The sequence below is a fragment of the Gopherus evgoodei genome, chromosome 5 (genome assembly GCF_007399415.2).
Source record: "Gopherus evgoodei ecotype Sinaloan lineage chromosome 5, rGopEvg1_v1.p, whole genome shotgun sequence".
Taxonomy (NCBI): domain Eukaryota; kingdom Metazoa; phylum Chordata; order Testudines; family Testudinidae; genus Gopherus; species Gopherus evgoodei.
In genome coordinates this window covers 116,310,665-116,325,514 of record NC_044326.1, presented here as the reverse complement: position 1 = coordinate 116,325,514, position 14,850 = coordinate 116,310,665, and the positions used below count along the sequence as shown (strand labels likewise).

The 14,850-nt window shown below is 43.4% G+C and overlaps 1 protein-coding gene across 3 annotated transcripts in view; it reads right to left on the bottom strand.

Moving 5' to 3' along the window:
* Window positions 1–11,805: 11,805 nt before the first annotated feature.
* Window positions 11,806–14,850, bottom strand: part of AP1AR (adaptor related protein complex 1 associated regulatory protein) — a 31,777-nt gene continuing 28,732 nt past the window's right edge. For all 3 annotated transcript variants that reach the window (XM_030564712.1, XM_030564714.1, XM_030564713.1), the window contains 2 exons: window positions 13,638–13,899; window positions 11,806–12,620 (listed from right to left, as the gene is read on the bottom strand). In XM_030564712.1, coding sequence (XP_030420572.1) covers window positions 12,599–12,620; window positions 13,638–13,899 — 284 coding nt within the window. In that variant the 3' untranslated portion in view covers window positions 11,806–12,598. The remainder of the gene's footprint in view (window positions 12,621–13,637; window positions 13,900–14,850) is intronic.

The window sequence follows — 14,850 nt, the reverse complement described above, 5'->3', positions numbered from 1 at the left end:
CTCAATGCTCATAGACTTCATTGTGAGCTATGTGGAAAAAGCCAAAGATATGATGTGAACAGATTTTGAGAGATATAGAAGAGTGAAAGAGAGGGAGTTCTATCAGGGAAAATGTCTTTCCTTCTTTGTCTTAGGTTCTGGTGTCCTTTCCTCAGTGCACAATATTCGCATGCTGTTTCTGTGAATTTTCAAAGTCTGCCCACATTAAAGGTAAGGAAACCACTTCAGATAATATAAATATTCAGTGGAGAAGATTCATTTATGTGGTCTGGGAAATGTTTGAGCTAGTTTGAATTACTGTGCAAGATCTGAGAAAAGACATGATTTTTATTTTAAGTCTAGGTTTATGACATTTGTTTTACATAACGTATCCAGTTCAATAAAAGTTTTCTGTGGTGCATGAGAAAGATTGTAAATCACCCTAGCACATTTTGCATGAAACTTACTGCAAGAAGAGACTGCATGAACAAATTTGATGAAAAATGTCTGCAAGAAAACAAATGGCTTCACTTTGATAGTTTAGCCATAGCCCGGAGATACTGGTATTAAATCATGAAATATCATAAACAAACTTGTCTATTCATTAGCAGAATACAAAATGGTATGTGTAACATGGAACCATTTTGAAAGTGAGCAGGTTTTAGACCATGACTTAGCTTCAACAATACGGCACATACTTAGAAAATAGCTGATTTTTGCACTGCCAAATGAATAAGAAAAAGGTTATTTACCTGTAATTCTTCACCAAGGTTCATAGCAGTATCCACATTCTTGGGTGCACACAGTGTATGTAAGTGCAGAAATTCTCATAATGAAATCCAGGATCATCTCTGGCATGTTCCTTTGCCTGCTAGATGCCCTAGTGATCTTTAATATCATTACTAGTTTTCTAATAGCTAAAGATGTAAAAGGTAAGTCGATATCCTCCATCTCTATAGGTAAGATGGGTGCCCAGCAGAGTGTGGATGTTTAGCAAGTACTCTGTCTTAGGGTATGTCTACACTGCAGCTGGGAGCGAGCCTCTCAGCCTAGGTAGAAAAACTCATGCTAGCTCGACTTGAGCTAATGCTCTAACTACAACAGAGTAGATGTTGTTGCTTGGGCTGCATCTCAGGCTCTCATGCCCACTAAGCTCCCTGCATCTGCGAAAGCTACTGTCAGCTTGGGTACCCCAAGCTACCCCACAACTTCCACACTGCTATTTTTAGTGTGCTAGCTTGAGCTGAGCTAGCATGAATCTATCTCACTGAACTGAGAGGCTCACTCCCAGCTGAAGTGGAGACATGCCCATAAGGTTAGATCCAGAGACTCTGAGTCTTTCCTTTGACTTCATTTGTTCTTGGATCAGGATATTAAAGAACAAGAATTAGCTGAAAGTAATTTTCTTATTGGGTGTCATGGCAAAACCCTGTAGAGACCAAGGCTCTGATTCTTCTTGGACACTGGTTTTACACTAGCGTAACTCTATTGACTTCAATAGAGTTACACCTGAGTTTCACCAATTTAAGTAAGGAAAACCAGAGCCATGGTCAAAACACCTGCACAAATGTCTCTAGATCACTCAAAAAATGGTTTGTTCTTAACTTGAGTTAGCTAAGTCAAATTCACTAGAATCTTAACTCAAAGAAGGATCGTCAAGCAGTTAGACCACTAGCCTGAGGCACTGAATAATTGTGTTCAGTTCCCTGTTCTACAACAGGTCTACAGCGTGACCTTAGGCAAGTCACTTCGTCTCTCTGTGCCCCTCTGTTCCACAGAGTTTAAGGCCAGAAGAGACCACTAGATCTAGTCTGTCCTCCTGTATGGCACAGGCCACCAACACCACTCAGCACCCACACACTAATCCAACATCTGAAATGAGACCAAAGTACCACAACCCACAGGAGACTAGCCTTATGTGCCATAGGCAAAGAAAAAAAGGTTTCATATCTTTTCATAACTGTTGTTCTTTGAGATGTGTTGCATACATCCATTCCACTGTAGGCGTGAGCATGCCTCATGCACAGTTGTCAGAGAACTTTTTTTCTTCAGTGGTACCCATCGCGGCACCTTGAGCGCTGGCACACTGCCATGCACCATTGTGTGCCAGTGCAAGAAGGCGGAGCCACTCCCAAACCCTCTCAGTTCCTTCTTACCAGATAGACTCTGATGGAGAGGGGAAAGAGCGAAGGTCATGGAATGGACACATGCAACATCTCTCAAACAACAGTTACAGAAAGGTAGGTAACTGTGATTGCATGTGTCCAATCCACTGAGGGTGACTCACAAGCAGAGTAACATGGAAGCGGGCTCTGAATCTGATTTTTATGGCATCACAGAGTGCTCTAATAAACTCTATTCTTTGCACAGGTTTTAGAATTGATTTATCTAGATTGACAAAAGCCCTAGTGCACTGAAGATGAAGTGAATGACAGCCATGCTGGATAGCACTTGAAACTGAGACTGGCCTCTCACCAGCTAGTTGTCCTGACTTCACTGTTGCCCTGGAATCTTTCAGGCTATGCAGCCTATCATCTGTCTTTTCCAAAAAGAAGAATGGGACCCTCAAATGGCAAGTCCTGACGGGTCTGCTGTACTTCAGGAGGAAGATGCAGCCATGAATACCTCCCTCGGAGACACAGCAGACGCCATGGCTCAAACTTCTGAGTCGCCGCATCCAAGCTGCCCTGAAGAGCTGTCCTTGCCACCAGCTTGCCTTCCTCTACCATGAGAGCAAACTCCTGTCTGGAGTCCTCTAGTAGCCTGTCTTTAAATGTTTTCCCAGAGGATGAAGACGTAGCAATTTAGGAGAGCTTGCTGGGTAGCAATTCTTAGCTGTAGGTCACCGGTCAAATTTGCAGCCAAACAAGTTGAACCTCTTTGGTTCTTTACTCTTTGGCATCAATGTTTAATGTCCCTGCCTCTTTTGCTCATTAGCTGCTGCCAACACCAAAGAGCCTGGAGGTGGGTGAAGCCCTTAGAAGGGACATAGTATCGTGCTTCTGCCCATTTAACTGTAGGCAGGAGGGAAGAAGGAGTCTACCATAGTGTTTAAAGTTGGCTCCAGAATTGATTTGTTAATTGGAAATGCCACTCTGGAGGGACCAGCAGATGCTAAAATGTCCACTAGCTTGTGGGATTTCTTGCCAGGTCTCTTCTGCTTGAATGTCTAAAACCAAGGCCACCCTTTCAGCCAGTTCTTGGTGAATCTTGTAATCCTCTGGTGATGGAGAATCACTCACCATCTCTACAGCATTATCTGGTGATGAGGAAGATGCACTAGGACACTGAAGCAATGACTGGTCTGCCTCTTGCTCTGGAAAAGCTCTCTGGACAACTTCCAGTTGCTTAGTCCTGATCAACGAAGAACATTGTGTGCAGTGCCAATGATCTCAGTATGCCCTCGAGGAGGTCAACTCAGGCATTTGAGGTATCCTAGAGGGGGGAGGGACACCCCACACTGACCAGAAAAGCCACTGGTGTGGTGATGGGCCCATTGCCCTTTCCAGTGTGCCCACTGCTGTGACACCCATGGACAGCACAGCTCTGATGGAGGGTAAGCTTCCCATCTGGTATAGGTCACAAAGACCACATTTTAAAATCCCTGTAGATAATAGAGTCCTGCGATAGCGGTGGAGCAGAACCCAAGTGAATGGAGATAGGTAAGGCAAACCCAGAGATAGTAGTACCTGGGATATTCATGGTGGCTTGCACCTGGAACATACTGGCCTCCTATGTACTGCAAGCTGCATTGGTACTGCATGCTCTTGCGGATCTGCAATAGGGACCACAGTTGTCAGCACCGGTTGTGACCCTTCCTGCATCACCAGGGACACCAGTATCAAGAGGTTAAGCAATTCTCTGGCATCAGAGTACACGCCTGGTGGTGTCGGTCCCAGAATTGAGTCTTGGGTATAGGAACTTCAGGGATCAGCCTCAACAGACCTACCACAGGTTCTGGAGTTGATGACCCCTCCCCCTTTGTAACAAGAGAGCACTCTGGAAAATGCTTCCCCTCAGAGATCTTGCTTTTAGCAGGCCTGGATACTGAAGATCTTGCTGGATGATGTACCGTGTCCTTGGTAAAGTTGCATCTCTTCTTTGGTATCAGAGATACAGAAATTGGAGCCAAAGACAATCTTGGGAAATGTACCCTGTACCTATGATGCCACACTCGGAGTAAACTCTGAACCTGACAGCTCCGATGGAAGTTGATGTGCCACTTCCATAAAGAAACACTGAAGTCTCGCTGCTCTATCCATTTTAGAGCAAGGCTTAAACCCTCTACAAATGTGACATGTCTCTGATGTGGAACTCCCACAAACATTTTGGGCAGCTGGAGTGTGAATCACTGATTGGCATCAATCTGGCACACAACTGACAGGATTTGAACCCCAGAGAGAAAGGCATGGCTCTGGTCCCAGTCCAAAGAATCAAATATGGCCCAAATGGGACTTAAAACCTAACACTAATTATACACTGTATCTAACAATTAAATGAGAAGCAGACTATACACAAAGAGTGAGGGAAATAAACTTGTGATAGCAAGACTGAAAAGCGCTCCAACAACTGTCACTGGTGGTAAGAAGAACTAACAGGGGCGTGGGGAGGGCAAGAATGGGTCCACCCTCTAAAACCAGCACACAATTATGCATGACAACAGAAAATGCTTGAGCTGCCAACAGATACTGCTGAGGGGAAAAAGTTCTCCAACAAGCGTGCATGAGGCATACACGCCCCTACAGTGGAACGGACATGTGCAATCACTCAAAGAATAGGAGGGATCAGGGTGCATCAGTGCCTGAGGCCCCAACAAGAGCAGGGAAATGATCAAGTGGAATATACCCAGATAATCCTGACAAATTAATTTGCACCCATATGTTACAGAGGAAGGCAAAAAACCTCTGTGGTCATTGGCAATCTGAATCAGAAGAAAATTCCTTCCTGATCCCACATACAATCATCAGTTAGCTCTTGAGCAAGAACCAGTCAGCCAAGCACCTGAGAGAGAACGCTCAATGTCACTTCAGAGCCCTGGCCCACCTCCACAATGTTCCTCTAGCCATCCCACCTCCAGCCATGACCATCTCCTGATGCTTCAGATTAAAAACAAAACAAAACAAAATGGTAAAATACTCCCAGAATACACTGGGGGGCGGGGAGGAATTCCTTCCTGACGCCTGCCAGTGGCTGGCTGAAACCCTGAAGCAAGAGCTTTCAGAACAGGGCATAAACTAGGTATCAGCCCCAGGGGTATTGTGCTCTGCCCCCTACCATCACAAACAACTCAGTCAGACAACAGCACTCAAAAATTTGTTCAGCTTCTGCTTAAAACTAATTGTTTATCCCCACAATTCCTATTGGGAGGCTGTTCCGGAACTTTGCTCCTCCCTCGGAAGATGTTGTGCTCCCTGTCAGTACCCAACCCAGGCAGATAATGATCCAACAAGTGGATCAAATTCGGTGAGGAATCCGGGTCACGTGCCACCCGAGGAACGTTGCACATACGCTAAGACTCATCCCTCTGATGGTTAGAAACAGTTTTCTAATTTCCAGCCTGAATTTGTTCATGGCCAGTTAATGTCCCTTTGTTCTTGTGCCAACACTGTCTGAGTTTAAATTGCTCTTCACTCTTCCCAGTATTTACTCTCTCCCCCACCTCAAGTTTTTCTAAAGAGCAATTGTCTCTCTCGTCAGCCTTCTTTTTGATAGACTAAACAAGCTAAGCCAGGGTTGGCAACTTTTCAGAAGTGCTGTGCCGAGTCTTCATTTATTCACTCTAATTTAAGGTTTGGTGTGCCAGTAATACTTTCTATAAGTATAATATATGACTAAACTATTGTTGTACGTAAAGTAAATAAGGTTTTTAAAATGTTTAAGAAACTTCATTTAGAATTAAATTAAAATGCAGAGCCCCCCGGACTGGTGGCCAGGACCTGGGCAGTGTAAGTGCCACTGAAAATCAGCTCGCGTGCCACCTTCAGCATGCATGCCATAGGTTGGCTACTCCTGAGCTAAGCTCTTCCTGTCTGCTCTCATAAGATAGGCCCTCCATTCTGCTGGTCATCCTAGTAGTTCTTCTCTGCACCAATTCCAGTTTAAATTCATGGGGCCCATCTGTAAAGAGAGCATCGCTACCTTCATTTACCTCATAAGGGTCTTGTGAAGCTAAATACTTTAAAGATTGTGACAGGGCCCATAAAAGTACCTTAACTATGGTTAAGAACTTATTTATAGCAAAAACAGTGCTTAAAGCAAGAAAAGATATTGAGGCTAAGGGACCAAGAAAGCATACAGTTAACAAGTTCAATCTTTTCTTTGCTCCCAAGGGTCTTTGCAATCGTCTGTCCTGGAGGAGTATGTGTGGCAGTTTTAAAGATACTCTTCTATTGTTTTAGAAATATACTAAGTTTTTTTTTCCACAGAGCAAAATAGTGAACGTAAAACAGTAACAATGGACATTACAAAAGCTTTGTTAGAGATCTGAAAGACTAATGGAACCTCCCTCTCCTTGTCCCTAAAGACTGCCATAAACCCCTTGAAAGAAAGCTTTACCCTAAATTTTTGGCTTAGTTATGCACAAACATAGGGGGCCCAGAAGACAGTTTCTTCAGTCTTGTCGTGGTTTGGCTACACTGGTGATTGCAACATTAATGCCACCAATACTAAACACTTTTGAGTGCTTAGCAGCCTTTTAAAAATCACTTCATCAAACAACTTTGCTCACATGAAGTTTAGTTGACAGTGCTGAATATGTTCTGCCCACATGACAAGTGGTTTAATGGTATCTGTGGGATTTTATTAAAGCACATAGCACAAACCTTCTGAATGGAAACTGGTTTACTCGTGGAATTGCTTGCATCATTCTGTGCAGCAACTTGACCATAAAGTGACAACTGATCCTCTGCCCTTATGAGGCTGCCTGAGTGGTTCTACAGTAAAAAGCTACCACCTTTGAACAACCAGCTAAAAATTATCTTCAAAAGATGGTAGTGATCATTTGCAATCACCTCTCCACTAATAACTTTATTGAAAACAAAACTCCTCCAACTAAAACACTAATCTCCAACATAAATTCTCTCAGGCAGTCACCCACGTCAGTGAACCCGATATCCTATGGAGGAAAAACATAAGGACAATGTAATATTTGCATCATGAGATCAGGATTATCCACACATTTTGGCTACTTAGTTAAATTGGAAAAGATGGGGATCAATATGAAAATTGAAAGGTGGATAAGGAATTGGTTAAAGGGGAGACTACAATGGGTCGTACTGAAAGAAACTGTCAGGAGGTTACTATTGGAATTCTTCAGGGATAGGTTTTGGGACCAATCTTTTTATTACTGATCTTGGCACAAAAAGTGGGAATGTGCTAATAAAGTTTGCGGATGACACAAAGCTGGGAGGTATTGCTAACACAGAGAAGGACCAGGATATCATACATACTGGGATCTGGATGACCTTGTAAACTGGAGTAATAGTAATAGGATGAAATTTAATAGTGAAAAGTGCAAGGTCATGCATTTAGGGATTAATAACAAGAATTTTAGTTATAAATTGGGGACACATCAGTTGGAAGTAACAGAGAAGAAGGACCTCGGAGTATTGGTTGATCACAGGATGACTATGAGCCTCCAATGTGATATGGCCATTGAAAAAGCTAATGCAGTTTTAGGATGCATCAGGTGAGGTATTTCCAGTAAAGATAAGGAGGTGTTAGTACCATTATACAAGGCACAGGTGAGACCTCATCTGGAATACTGTGTGCAGTTCTGGTCTCCCATGTTTAAGAAGGATGAATTCAAACTGGAACAGGTTCAGAGAAGGGCTACTAGGATGATCCGAGGAATGGAAAACCTGTCTTATGAAAGGAGACTCAAAGAGCTTGGCTTGTTTAGTCTAACTAAAAGAGGGCTGAGGGGAGATATGATTGCTCTCCATAAATATATCAGAGGAAAGATACCAGGGAGTGAGAGGACTTATTTAAACTCAGTACCAATGTGGACACAAGAACAAATGGATATAAACTGGCTATCCAGAAGTTTAGACTTGAAATTAGAAGGTTTCTAACCATCAGAGGAATGAATTTCTGGAACAGCCTTCCAAGGGGAGTAGTGGGGGCAAAAGACATATCTGGCTTTAAGACTAAGCTTGATAATTTTATGGAGGGAATGGTATGATGGGATAGCCTAATTTTGGCAATTAATTTGGCAACTGATCTTTGATTATCAGCAGGTAAGTTTGCCCAGTGGTCTATGATGGGATGTTAGATGGGGTGTGATCTGAGTTACTACAGAGAATTCTTTCCTGGGTGCTGGCTGGTGACTCTTGCCCACAGGCTCAGGGTTTAACTGATCGCCATGCTTGGGGTCAGGAAGGAATTTTCCTCCAGGGCAGATTGGCAGAAGCCCTGGAGGTTTTTCACCTTCCTATGCAGCATGGGGAATGGGTCACTTGCTAGAGAATTCTCTGCAACTTGAGGTCTTCAAACCACAATTTGAGGACTTCAATAACTCAGATATAGGTTAGGGGTTTGTTACAGGAGTGGATGAGTGAGATTCTGTGGCCTGCATTGTGCAGGAGGTCAGACTAGATCAGGGGTTGGCCACCTTTCAGAAGTGGTGTGCTGAGTCTTCATTTATTCACTCTAAGGTTTCACGTGCCGGTAATACATTTTAATGTTTTTTAGAAGGTCTCTCTCTACAAGTCTATATATAATGTAACAAACTAGTGTTGTATAGTAAAATAAACAAGGTTTTCAAAATGTTTAAGAAGCTTCATTTAAAATTAAATTAAAATATTGATCTTACGCCACCGGCCCGCTCAGCCCGCTGCTGGTCTGGGGTTCTGTTCACCTAGGCCAGCAGTGGGCTGAGTGGGGCCTGCGGCCGGGACCCCAGCTAGGAAGGGTCTGGCAGCCAGAACCCCAGACAGGCAGCAGGCTGTGTGGGGCCAGCAGCAGGGACCCCAGACCGGCTGTGGGCTGAGCAGCTCAGCCCACTGCTGCTCAGGGGTTCCACCTTCCGGCTCCTTCCAGCCGGGATCCCAGCTGCCGGACCTGCTCAGCCCAGTGCCGGTCTGGGGTCCCAGCCCTGCCCACATACAGTGGGTACCTACCTTCTCCCTGGTTCTGGCCCATTCTCTTCCTCTCTCTGCATAGAGCTGAGGGTGGGAGTGCACTGAGCACAGGGCTGGGGGTGAAGGGTCTGGCCAGCAGCTAAAATGAGGGAGGGGGCTCAGGGTTGAGGCAGGAGGTTTGGGTGTGGGGGCACTTACCTGGGCAGCTCCCATTTGGTGTGAGGGGTGTAGGTGGGAATATGACTCAAACTTGATGTGAGGGGTGGGGGTGGGGCTGCGAGGGGTGCATGGGATGTGGGGGGGCTGGGGATGTGGAGGGTGCAAGAGTCAGGGCTGGGGGCATGTGAGGGGGTGCAGGTGTCAGGATAGGGGGGCTGGGTATGTGAGGGGGTGCAGGTGTCAGGATAGGGGGGCTGGGTATGTGTGGGGGTGCCAGAGTCAGGGTTGGGGTCATGGGGGTGTGTGAAGGAGTCAGAGGGCTGGGTGGTACAGGGCTCAGGGCAGGAGCCTGGGGAGGGCCGGGGGGGGCATGGGAGGGCAGGACTCAGGGCAGAGGACTGGGTGACTGCCCCCCCAAACCCCCAGGCCCCCCACTGCTCCGTGTCATGACTACCCCCTCCTGGGACCCCATCCCCTATCTAAGCCTCCCTGCCCCTTGTCCCCACTGCCCCCCTAGGACCCTACCCCCTTCCTGTCCCCTGACTGCCCCAACCCTTATCCACACCCCCGCACCCAGACAGAACCCCCCGGACTCCCCTGCCTATCTAACCGCTCCCTGGCCCTTGACAGGATTCCCAGAACTCTGGACCCATACAACCCCCACCCTGCTCCCTGCCTGCCCCAACCCCTCTCCACACCCCTGCCTCCTGACAGCCCCCCCAGAACTCCCGACTCATCCAACCCCCCTAGCTCCTTGTCTCTGACCACCCCCTCCAGAAACTCCCCACCTCAACTGCTCCCCCAGTACCCTCCTTGCTCCGTCCCCTGACTGCCCTGACCCCTATCCACCCCCCAAACAGATCCCGGGACTCCCATGCCCCATCCAACTCCCCCCTGCTCCCTGACTTCCCTCTCCAGAGACCCCCCGCCCCTAACCACCCCCCAAGGATCCCCACCCCCGCAATCCAACCTACTCTACTCCTTGTCCCTTGACTGCCCATCCCCAGCTGCCTTACCACGAGGCTCCCCGCTCATCTGGAGCCCTGCAGCCACCATGCACGCAGCTCAGCCCTGCCCTGCCCCTCAGAACGCTGTGCGCGTGGCAGCAGGGCTCTGGATGAGTGGGGAGCGTCTTTCCTTCCCTACGGAGCCAAACGCTGCCCAGCAGGAGCACGCAGCCCCAGTCCCCAGGGCTCTGGGGTAAGGCGGGGAAGGGGCCTACGGCTTGCTGCACTCAGCCGGCACTCCGGCCCGGGACCGTGGACCCCGCGGCTTGCCGCATCGGCAGGATTTTTAATGGCACGCTGAGTCCCAGCAGGAAGCAGCGTGCCATTAAAAATTGGCTCGCGTGCCATAGGTTGCCGACCCCTGGACTAGATGATCATAATGGTCCCTTCTGACCTTAAAAGTCTATGAGTCTACTTCTATTCCCCTGTAACAGCAGAGATGACAGCTTTTGGCAGAACTTAGTAGACCAAACAAATGGGAAGGGGTCAATTATGAGACCTGTACTAAGAGTGTCTAGAACAAAGGAACACTGAAATCTAAGACTCTGCATGTTCCCTCTTATTGCTCTACTACTGCATCTTGTTAAACTTTCCTTTCAGAAATAGCTCTCTCACTATGAGGGACAGTATTGCCCAATAGGTACATAAGGAAACTGCAAGTCAAGGTGATTGTGTATCATCGTCGCTCTACCGCTGTGCAATTTTGGATGACAGACTAAAATCCCTCTGCTTTCCTAATCTGTTGTGGCTAATTTACCTACAATGCTTCCTGCAGGAAGAAGGGTGAATCTTGGACACATATACTAGTTCAAATTTGACTCCAAGTTCAAGACTTCTATTAGAAATGTTCCCATTACAATAAAAATCCTTGGACACTTTTAAAAAACAAACAATTAATTGCAACCTTAAGTTTATAATATTTACTGTACAACTGAAAGACTAGTCAACAGTGCAAGTTGACTTGAAATAAAGAAAAAAGTGAAAAGCTATCTTAATTTTCCAAATTGAGTGTAAACCTCTTCCCCCATTTTCTACCCAAAGCCGTATATAAAGGTCACTCTGGTAACTTAAACAAAAAGTGAACTTCTCAAAAAAAGCAGAAATACGTCAACATTTGATCAGCTTCTCTCTTAAAACAGAGACAAAAAGAGGAAGATGGTAACTGAGCACGACGAAGTAAAGCTATTTCCATCCTTCAAAAATCATAATTTTAATTATACTCGTGTACATTTATACAGTTTCAAGGGTGTGAGCATATATACTGCAGAACTGTTTCAATGGCTGTTTAAAAGCAGTTTCTCTCATTCAGCCATTTTTCTTAAATTATTTTAAGAATTTAAGAAAAATACTGACTCCATTGTCATTTTTAAGTCAAAATGATTGCGACTCTTAACTGTGAAAATGGAATGCTAGTAATAACCATGTGTGTCACTATAATAAAATAATTTGCAGTCCAAGTTATATCTTTCCCCTTCTTGCTCAACAATCAAGATCCTGTGTCATCAACAGTAGTTCACTTGTGACCGTGGTTTGCAGAACGTGTTTTTTTAAACAGAAAAAAGTGACAAAGGTTGTGTGGGTTAGTTTTCAAGTAAAAAAAAGTTTATTTACAGATTGAGGAAGTTGCCTTTCCTTAGAATATGAATATGTCAAGAAAAAAAATTACACAGTAGTTGCTTACACCAAAACAAAAATATACATTTGATGTGTACAAATTTTAAAAAAACATTACAGGCATTGCAAATGTAGATATTACGTTAAAATATTTCCAACATAGTTATAACTTAAATTAAGAAATGGAATGTTAAATACATTAAAAGATTTAGCGGTTTCCTAAAGTGTCACTGTATGTGCATATTTAGTCAAAGTGTCTGGTGTTTTAATTTTAGATAAAAGTCATGAGGAAGATCAAACTACCATGACCCTACCACATTATAGGGACTCATATCTAAATGGGTTACACACTTTAGATAATATATAGTTATTTCTGATGATGTAGCTTTTTGTAACTTGGAGGAAGTGCATTGCCTTTATTCTAAAAATAAAGAGCCACACATGAAAATCCTTATTCAGAAAGATGCTAGAGAGGAACACACAATTTACATGAGGAGAGTAAAGCTTTACTGCAAGCTTGGGAAAAAACACATTTATTACAGTTGTGTTTTACACAGTCTCTCCAGTTAGTTTTTGTTTTACATAATTCATAATCAAAACGTAAGGGAAGAATATGCATCAGATTCCACAAGGTCAGCAGTAATTGCTGCTTAAGTTTCAGCCCATATCAGTGATGGTAACTATCCAGTTACAGAGCACAGGAAAGCTTGAAAAGTTCAATGTACTGTTTTGTGTTAATATAGCCACAGGAACTCTGTTTTAGGATCTCTTTCTTCCAAACCTAGAAGAGAAGTAATTTTTTTCCATATACTGCAAGTCTGTTCAAATAATGCTGCCTTTAAGAATGATTCATACAAGGTGAAGAAATTATAAGTATTCCACAAGTTAAGTCTCTCTAAACACTTTTGTACTAGCAGCATTTGATGAGTCGTAAGTGAAAAAAACTGAACCTTTAGTCCTCTAAATTTTCCTTTAACTTTCAAAATTTCCTGCTGAAGTACAGAAAAGCAGCTATAAAAAAAATCTTTAGGTAGCATACTTTCACTAAACATAATACATCATGTTACATGACAAATCTGGTCTAATTTTGTTTCTATGCCATTGGTATCATCATGCTTGGTACAAGAAAATTCAAATTTAAAAAAAAAGGTAAGAAATACGGTGAGGTAATAAACCAATTGCAAATAGACAATTTCACATGTGATAAACTATTGACTTGGCCTCTGTATGTTAAAGAACAAATCAAACAGATAATGGAAAAAGGCAATTTATAAAAGTAATCTCTCACTGCTTTCACATTCTCAGACTTTAAGGTCAGAAAGGACCATCGTGATAATCTAGTCTGAGCTCCTGCACATTGCAGGCCACAGATCCTTACCCACCACTTAATACATTCAAGTATTAAGATAACTTATGTAGGATATTTATTTTCAAGATAAATATTAGGCCAATGACATGTAAAACAAATCAGGAGAAATACCTATATCTTAACTAGCCACTTCGTTTCAGTGTATGTCAAGCTGTGAATCTTAAATTAGTGCAGATAATTTTATACGAATCCCAAATTTCCAGAAATATACAAGATAGAATCACCCCAGTATTTTCATAAACATTTATAAGGTAGATGATAAAATTGCACTTAATTCTGAAGTAACTCAGATAACAAATCATTCTCATTCCTTGCTAATGAGTATTACAATATGGTTTCCTTCCTTTTCTTACACAAGCCTCACATTTCTGTACACTCTATTTAACTTTAAACATTTTGCCATTAATAACAGCCACACAATTTCACTACCTGTCTTGTTGATCAGCATCGAGTTTATTTATGTCTGACACAGACAGTTCTATTACAGGATTCACAAATCCAGCATACTCTGAATTGCCATTATCATCCATCTCAGCACTAACAAAATCATTCTCCCACTCCAAACCATTTGAATCATCAGAAGCTGAGGTTGGATTACTTCCTGTCTTCTTGCTGCTAAATTTTAGCGCTGCTTGGAGTATATCTTCTTCTGTTTTAGAGCGCTCTCTTATTGGAATCATTCTGTTTATGCCTGCAATTTAAGATTAAAAAAAAAGTTGTGGCTTTTTAAAAGTTTTTTTTTTGGGGGGGGGGGGAAGCCAAGAACAGGGGGGATGGGACAGACACCACGAGAAGAGGAGAATGTGTCATCACATTTTTGCTAAAATATTCAATGCTAACAAGAACACATTTAGAGCCAGATTCTGATACTTTTGCTCTTACTGACTAGTACCTCAGTCTGCAAGCAGTCTTGTTCATGTCAATGCAAGTAAGGGCATCAATACCTTTTTCAGCCGTTAATTGGCCACAAGGAAACTGATTACCTGTTTGATAACAAAACTAGTTTCTATTTTTTTTTTTTTTTTTTATTAAAGAAGGCAAGAAGCATGGCTAAATAGGATCAGGTCTGTTGATAGTCTCTCTCACTAACCCATCTGCTGCCCTTTCTACTTGATAGGAATGTATGTATTCTGAACACATACAGACATATTAAAACCTTCTGGTTCCATGAAATTTCTATGAAAGCTACTAACTCCTGTTAAATCATATGATCTGTAGTAATGTATCTGCTTGTAGCTTCCTGACACAGTGATATCAGAAATCTTCACTGAGTGAAACGGATTCTGAAGTTCAAAAATTGTGTTTCCCTAGACACTGATACCATTTTGCTTTATACAAAGAGGACAAATTCAAGATACATACACAAAGTAAGCCAAGTTGATCAGAAATGTGCATAACAGGTTAGAGATTTTTCAAAAAAGAGAGATGTTAGCAATGCAGAGGATGCTGCGTTATCTCCAGAGCTGTATAAACTGTCTCCTCTGCCAATGGAAAGAAGTGAAAGCTTGCAGAGGCAATAAAAGATTTACTGTGCCTCTGTTCTCATTATGGTCAGGTTTACTCCACCCTCCTAATTAAATCCCTCTCATTTTAAACTTGGATTACTCCAGTGATTCTGCTTCACTTGTAGTATGCTATTCAT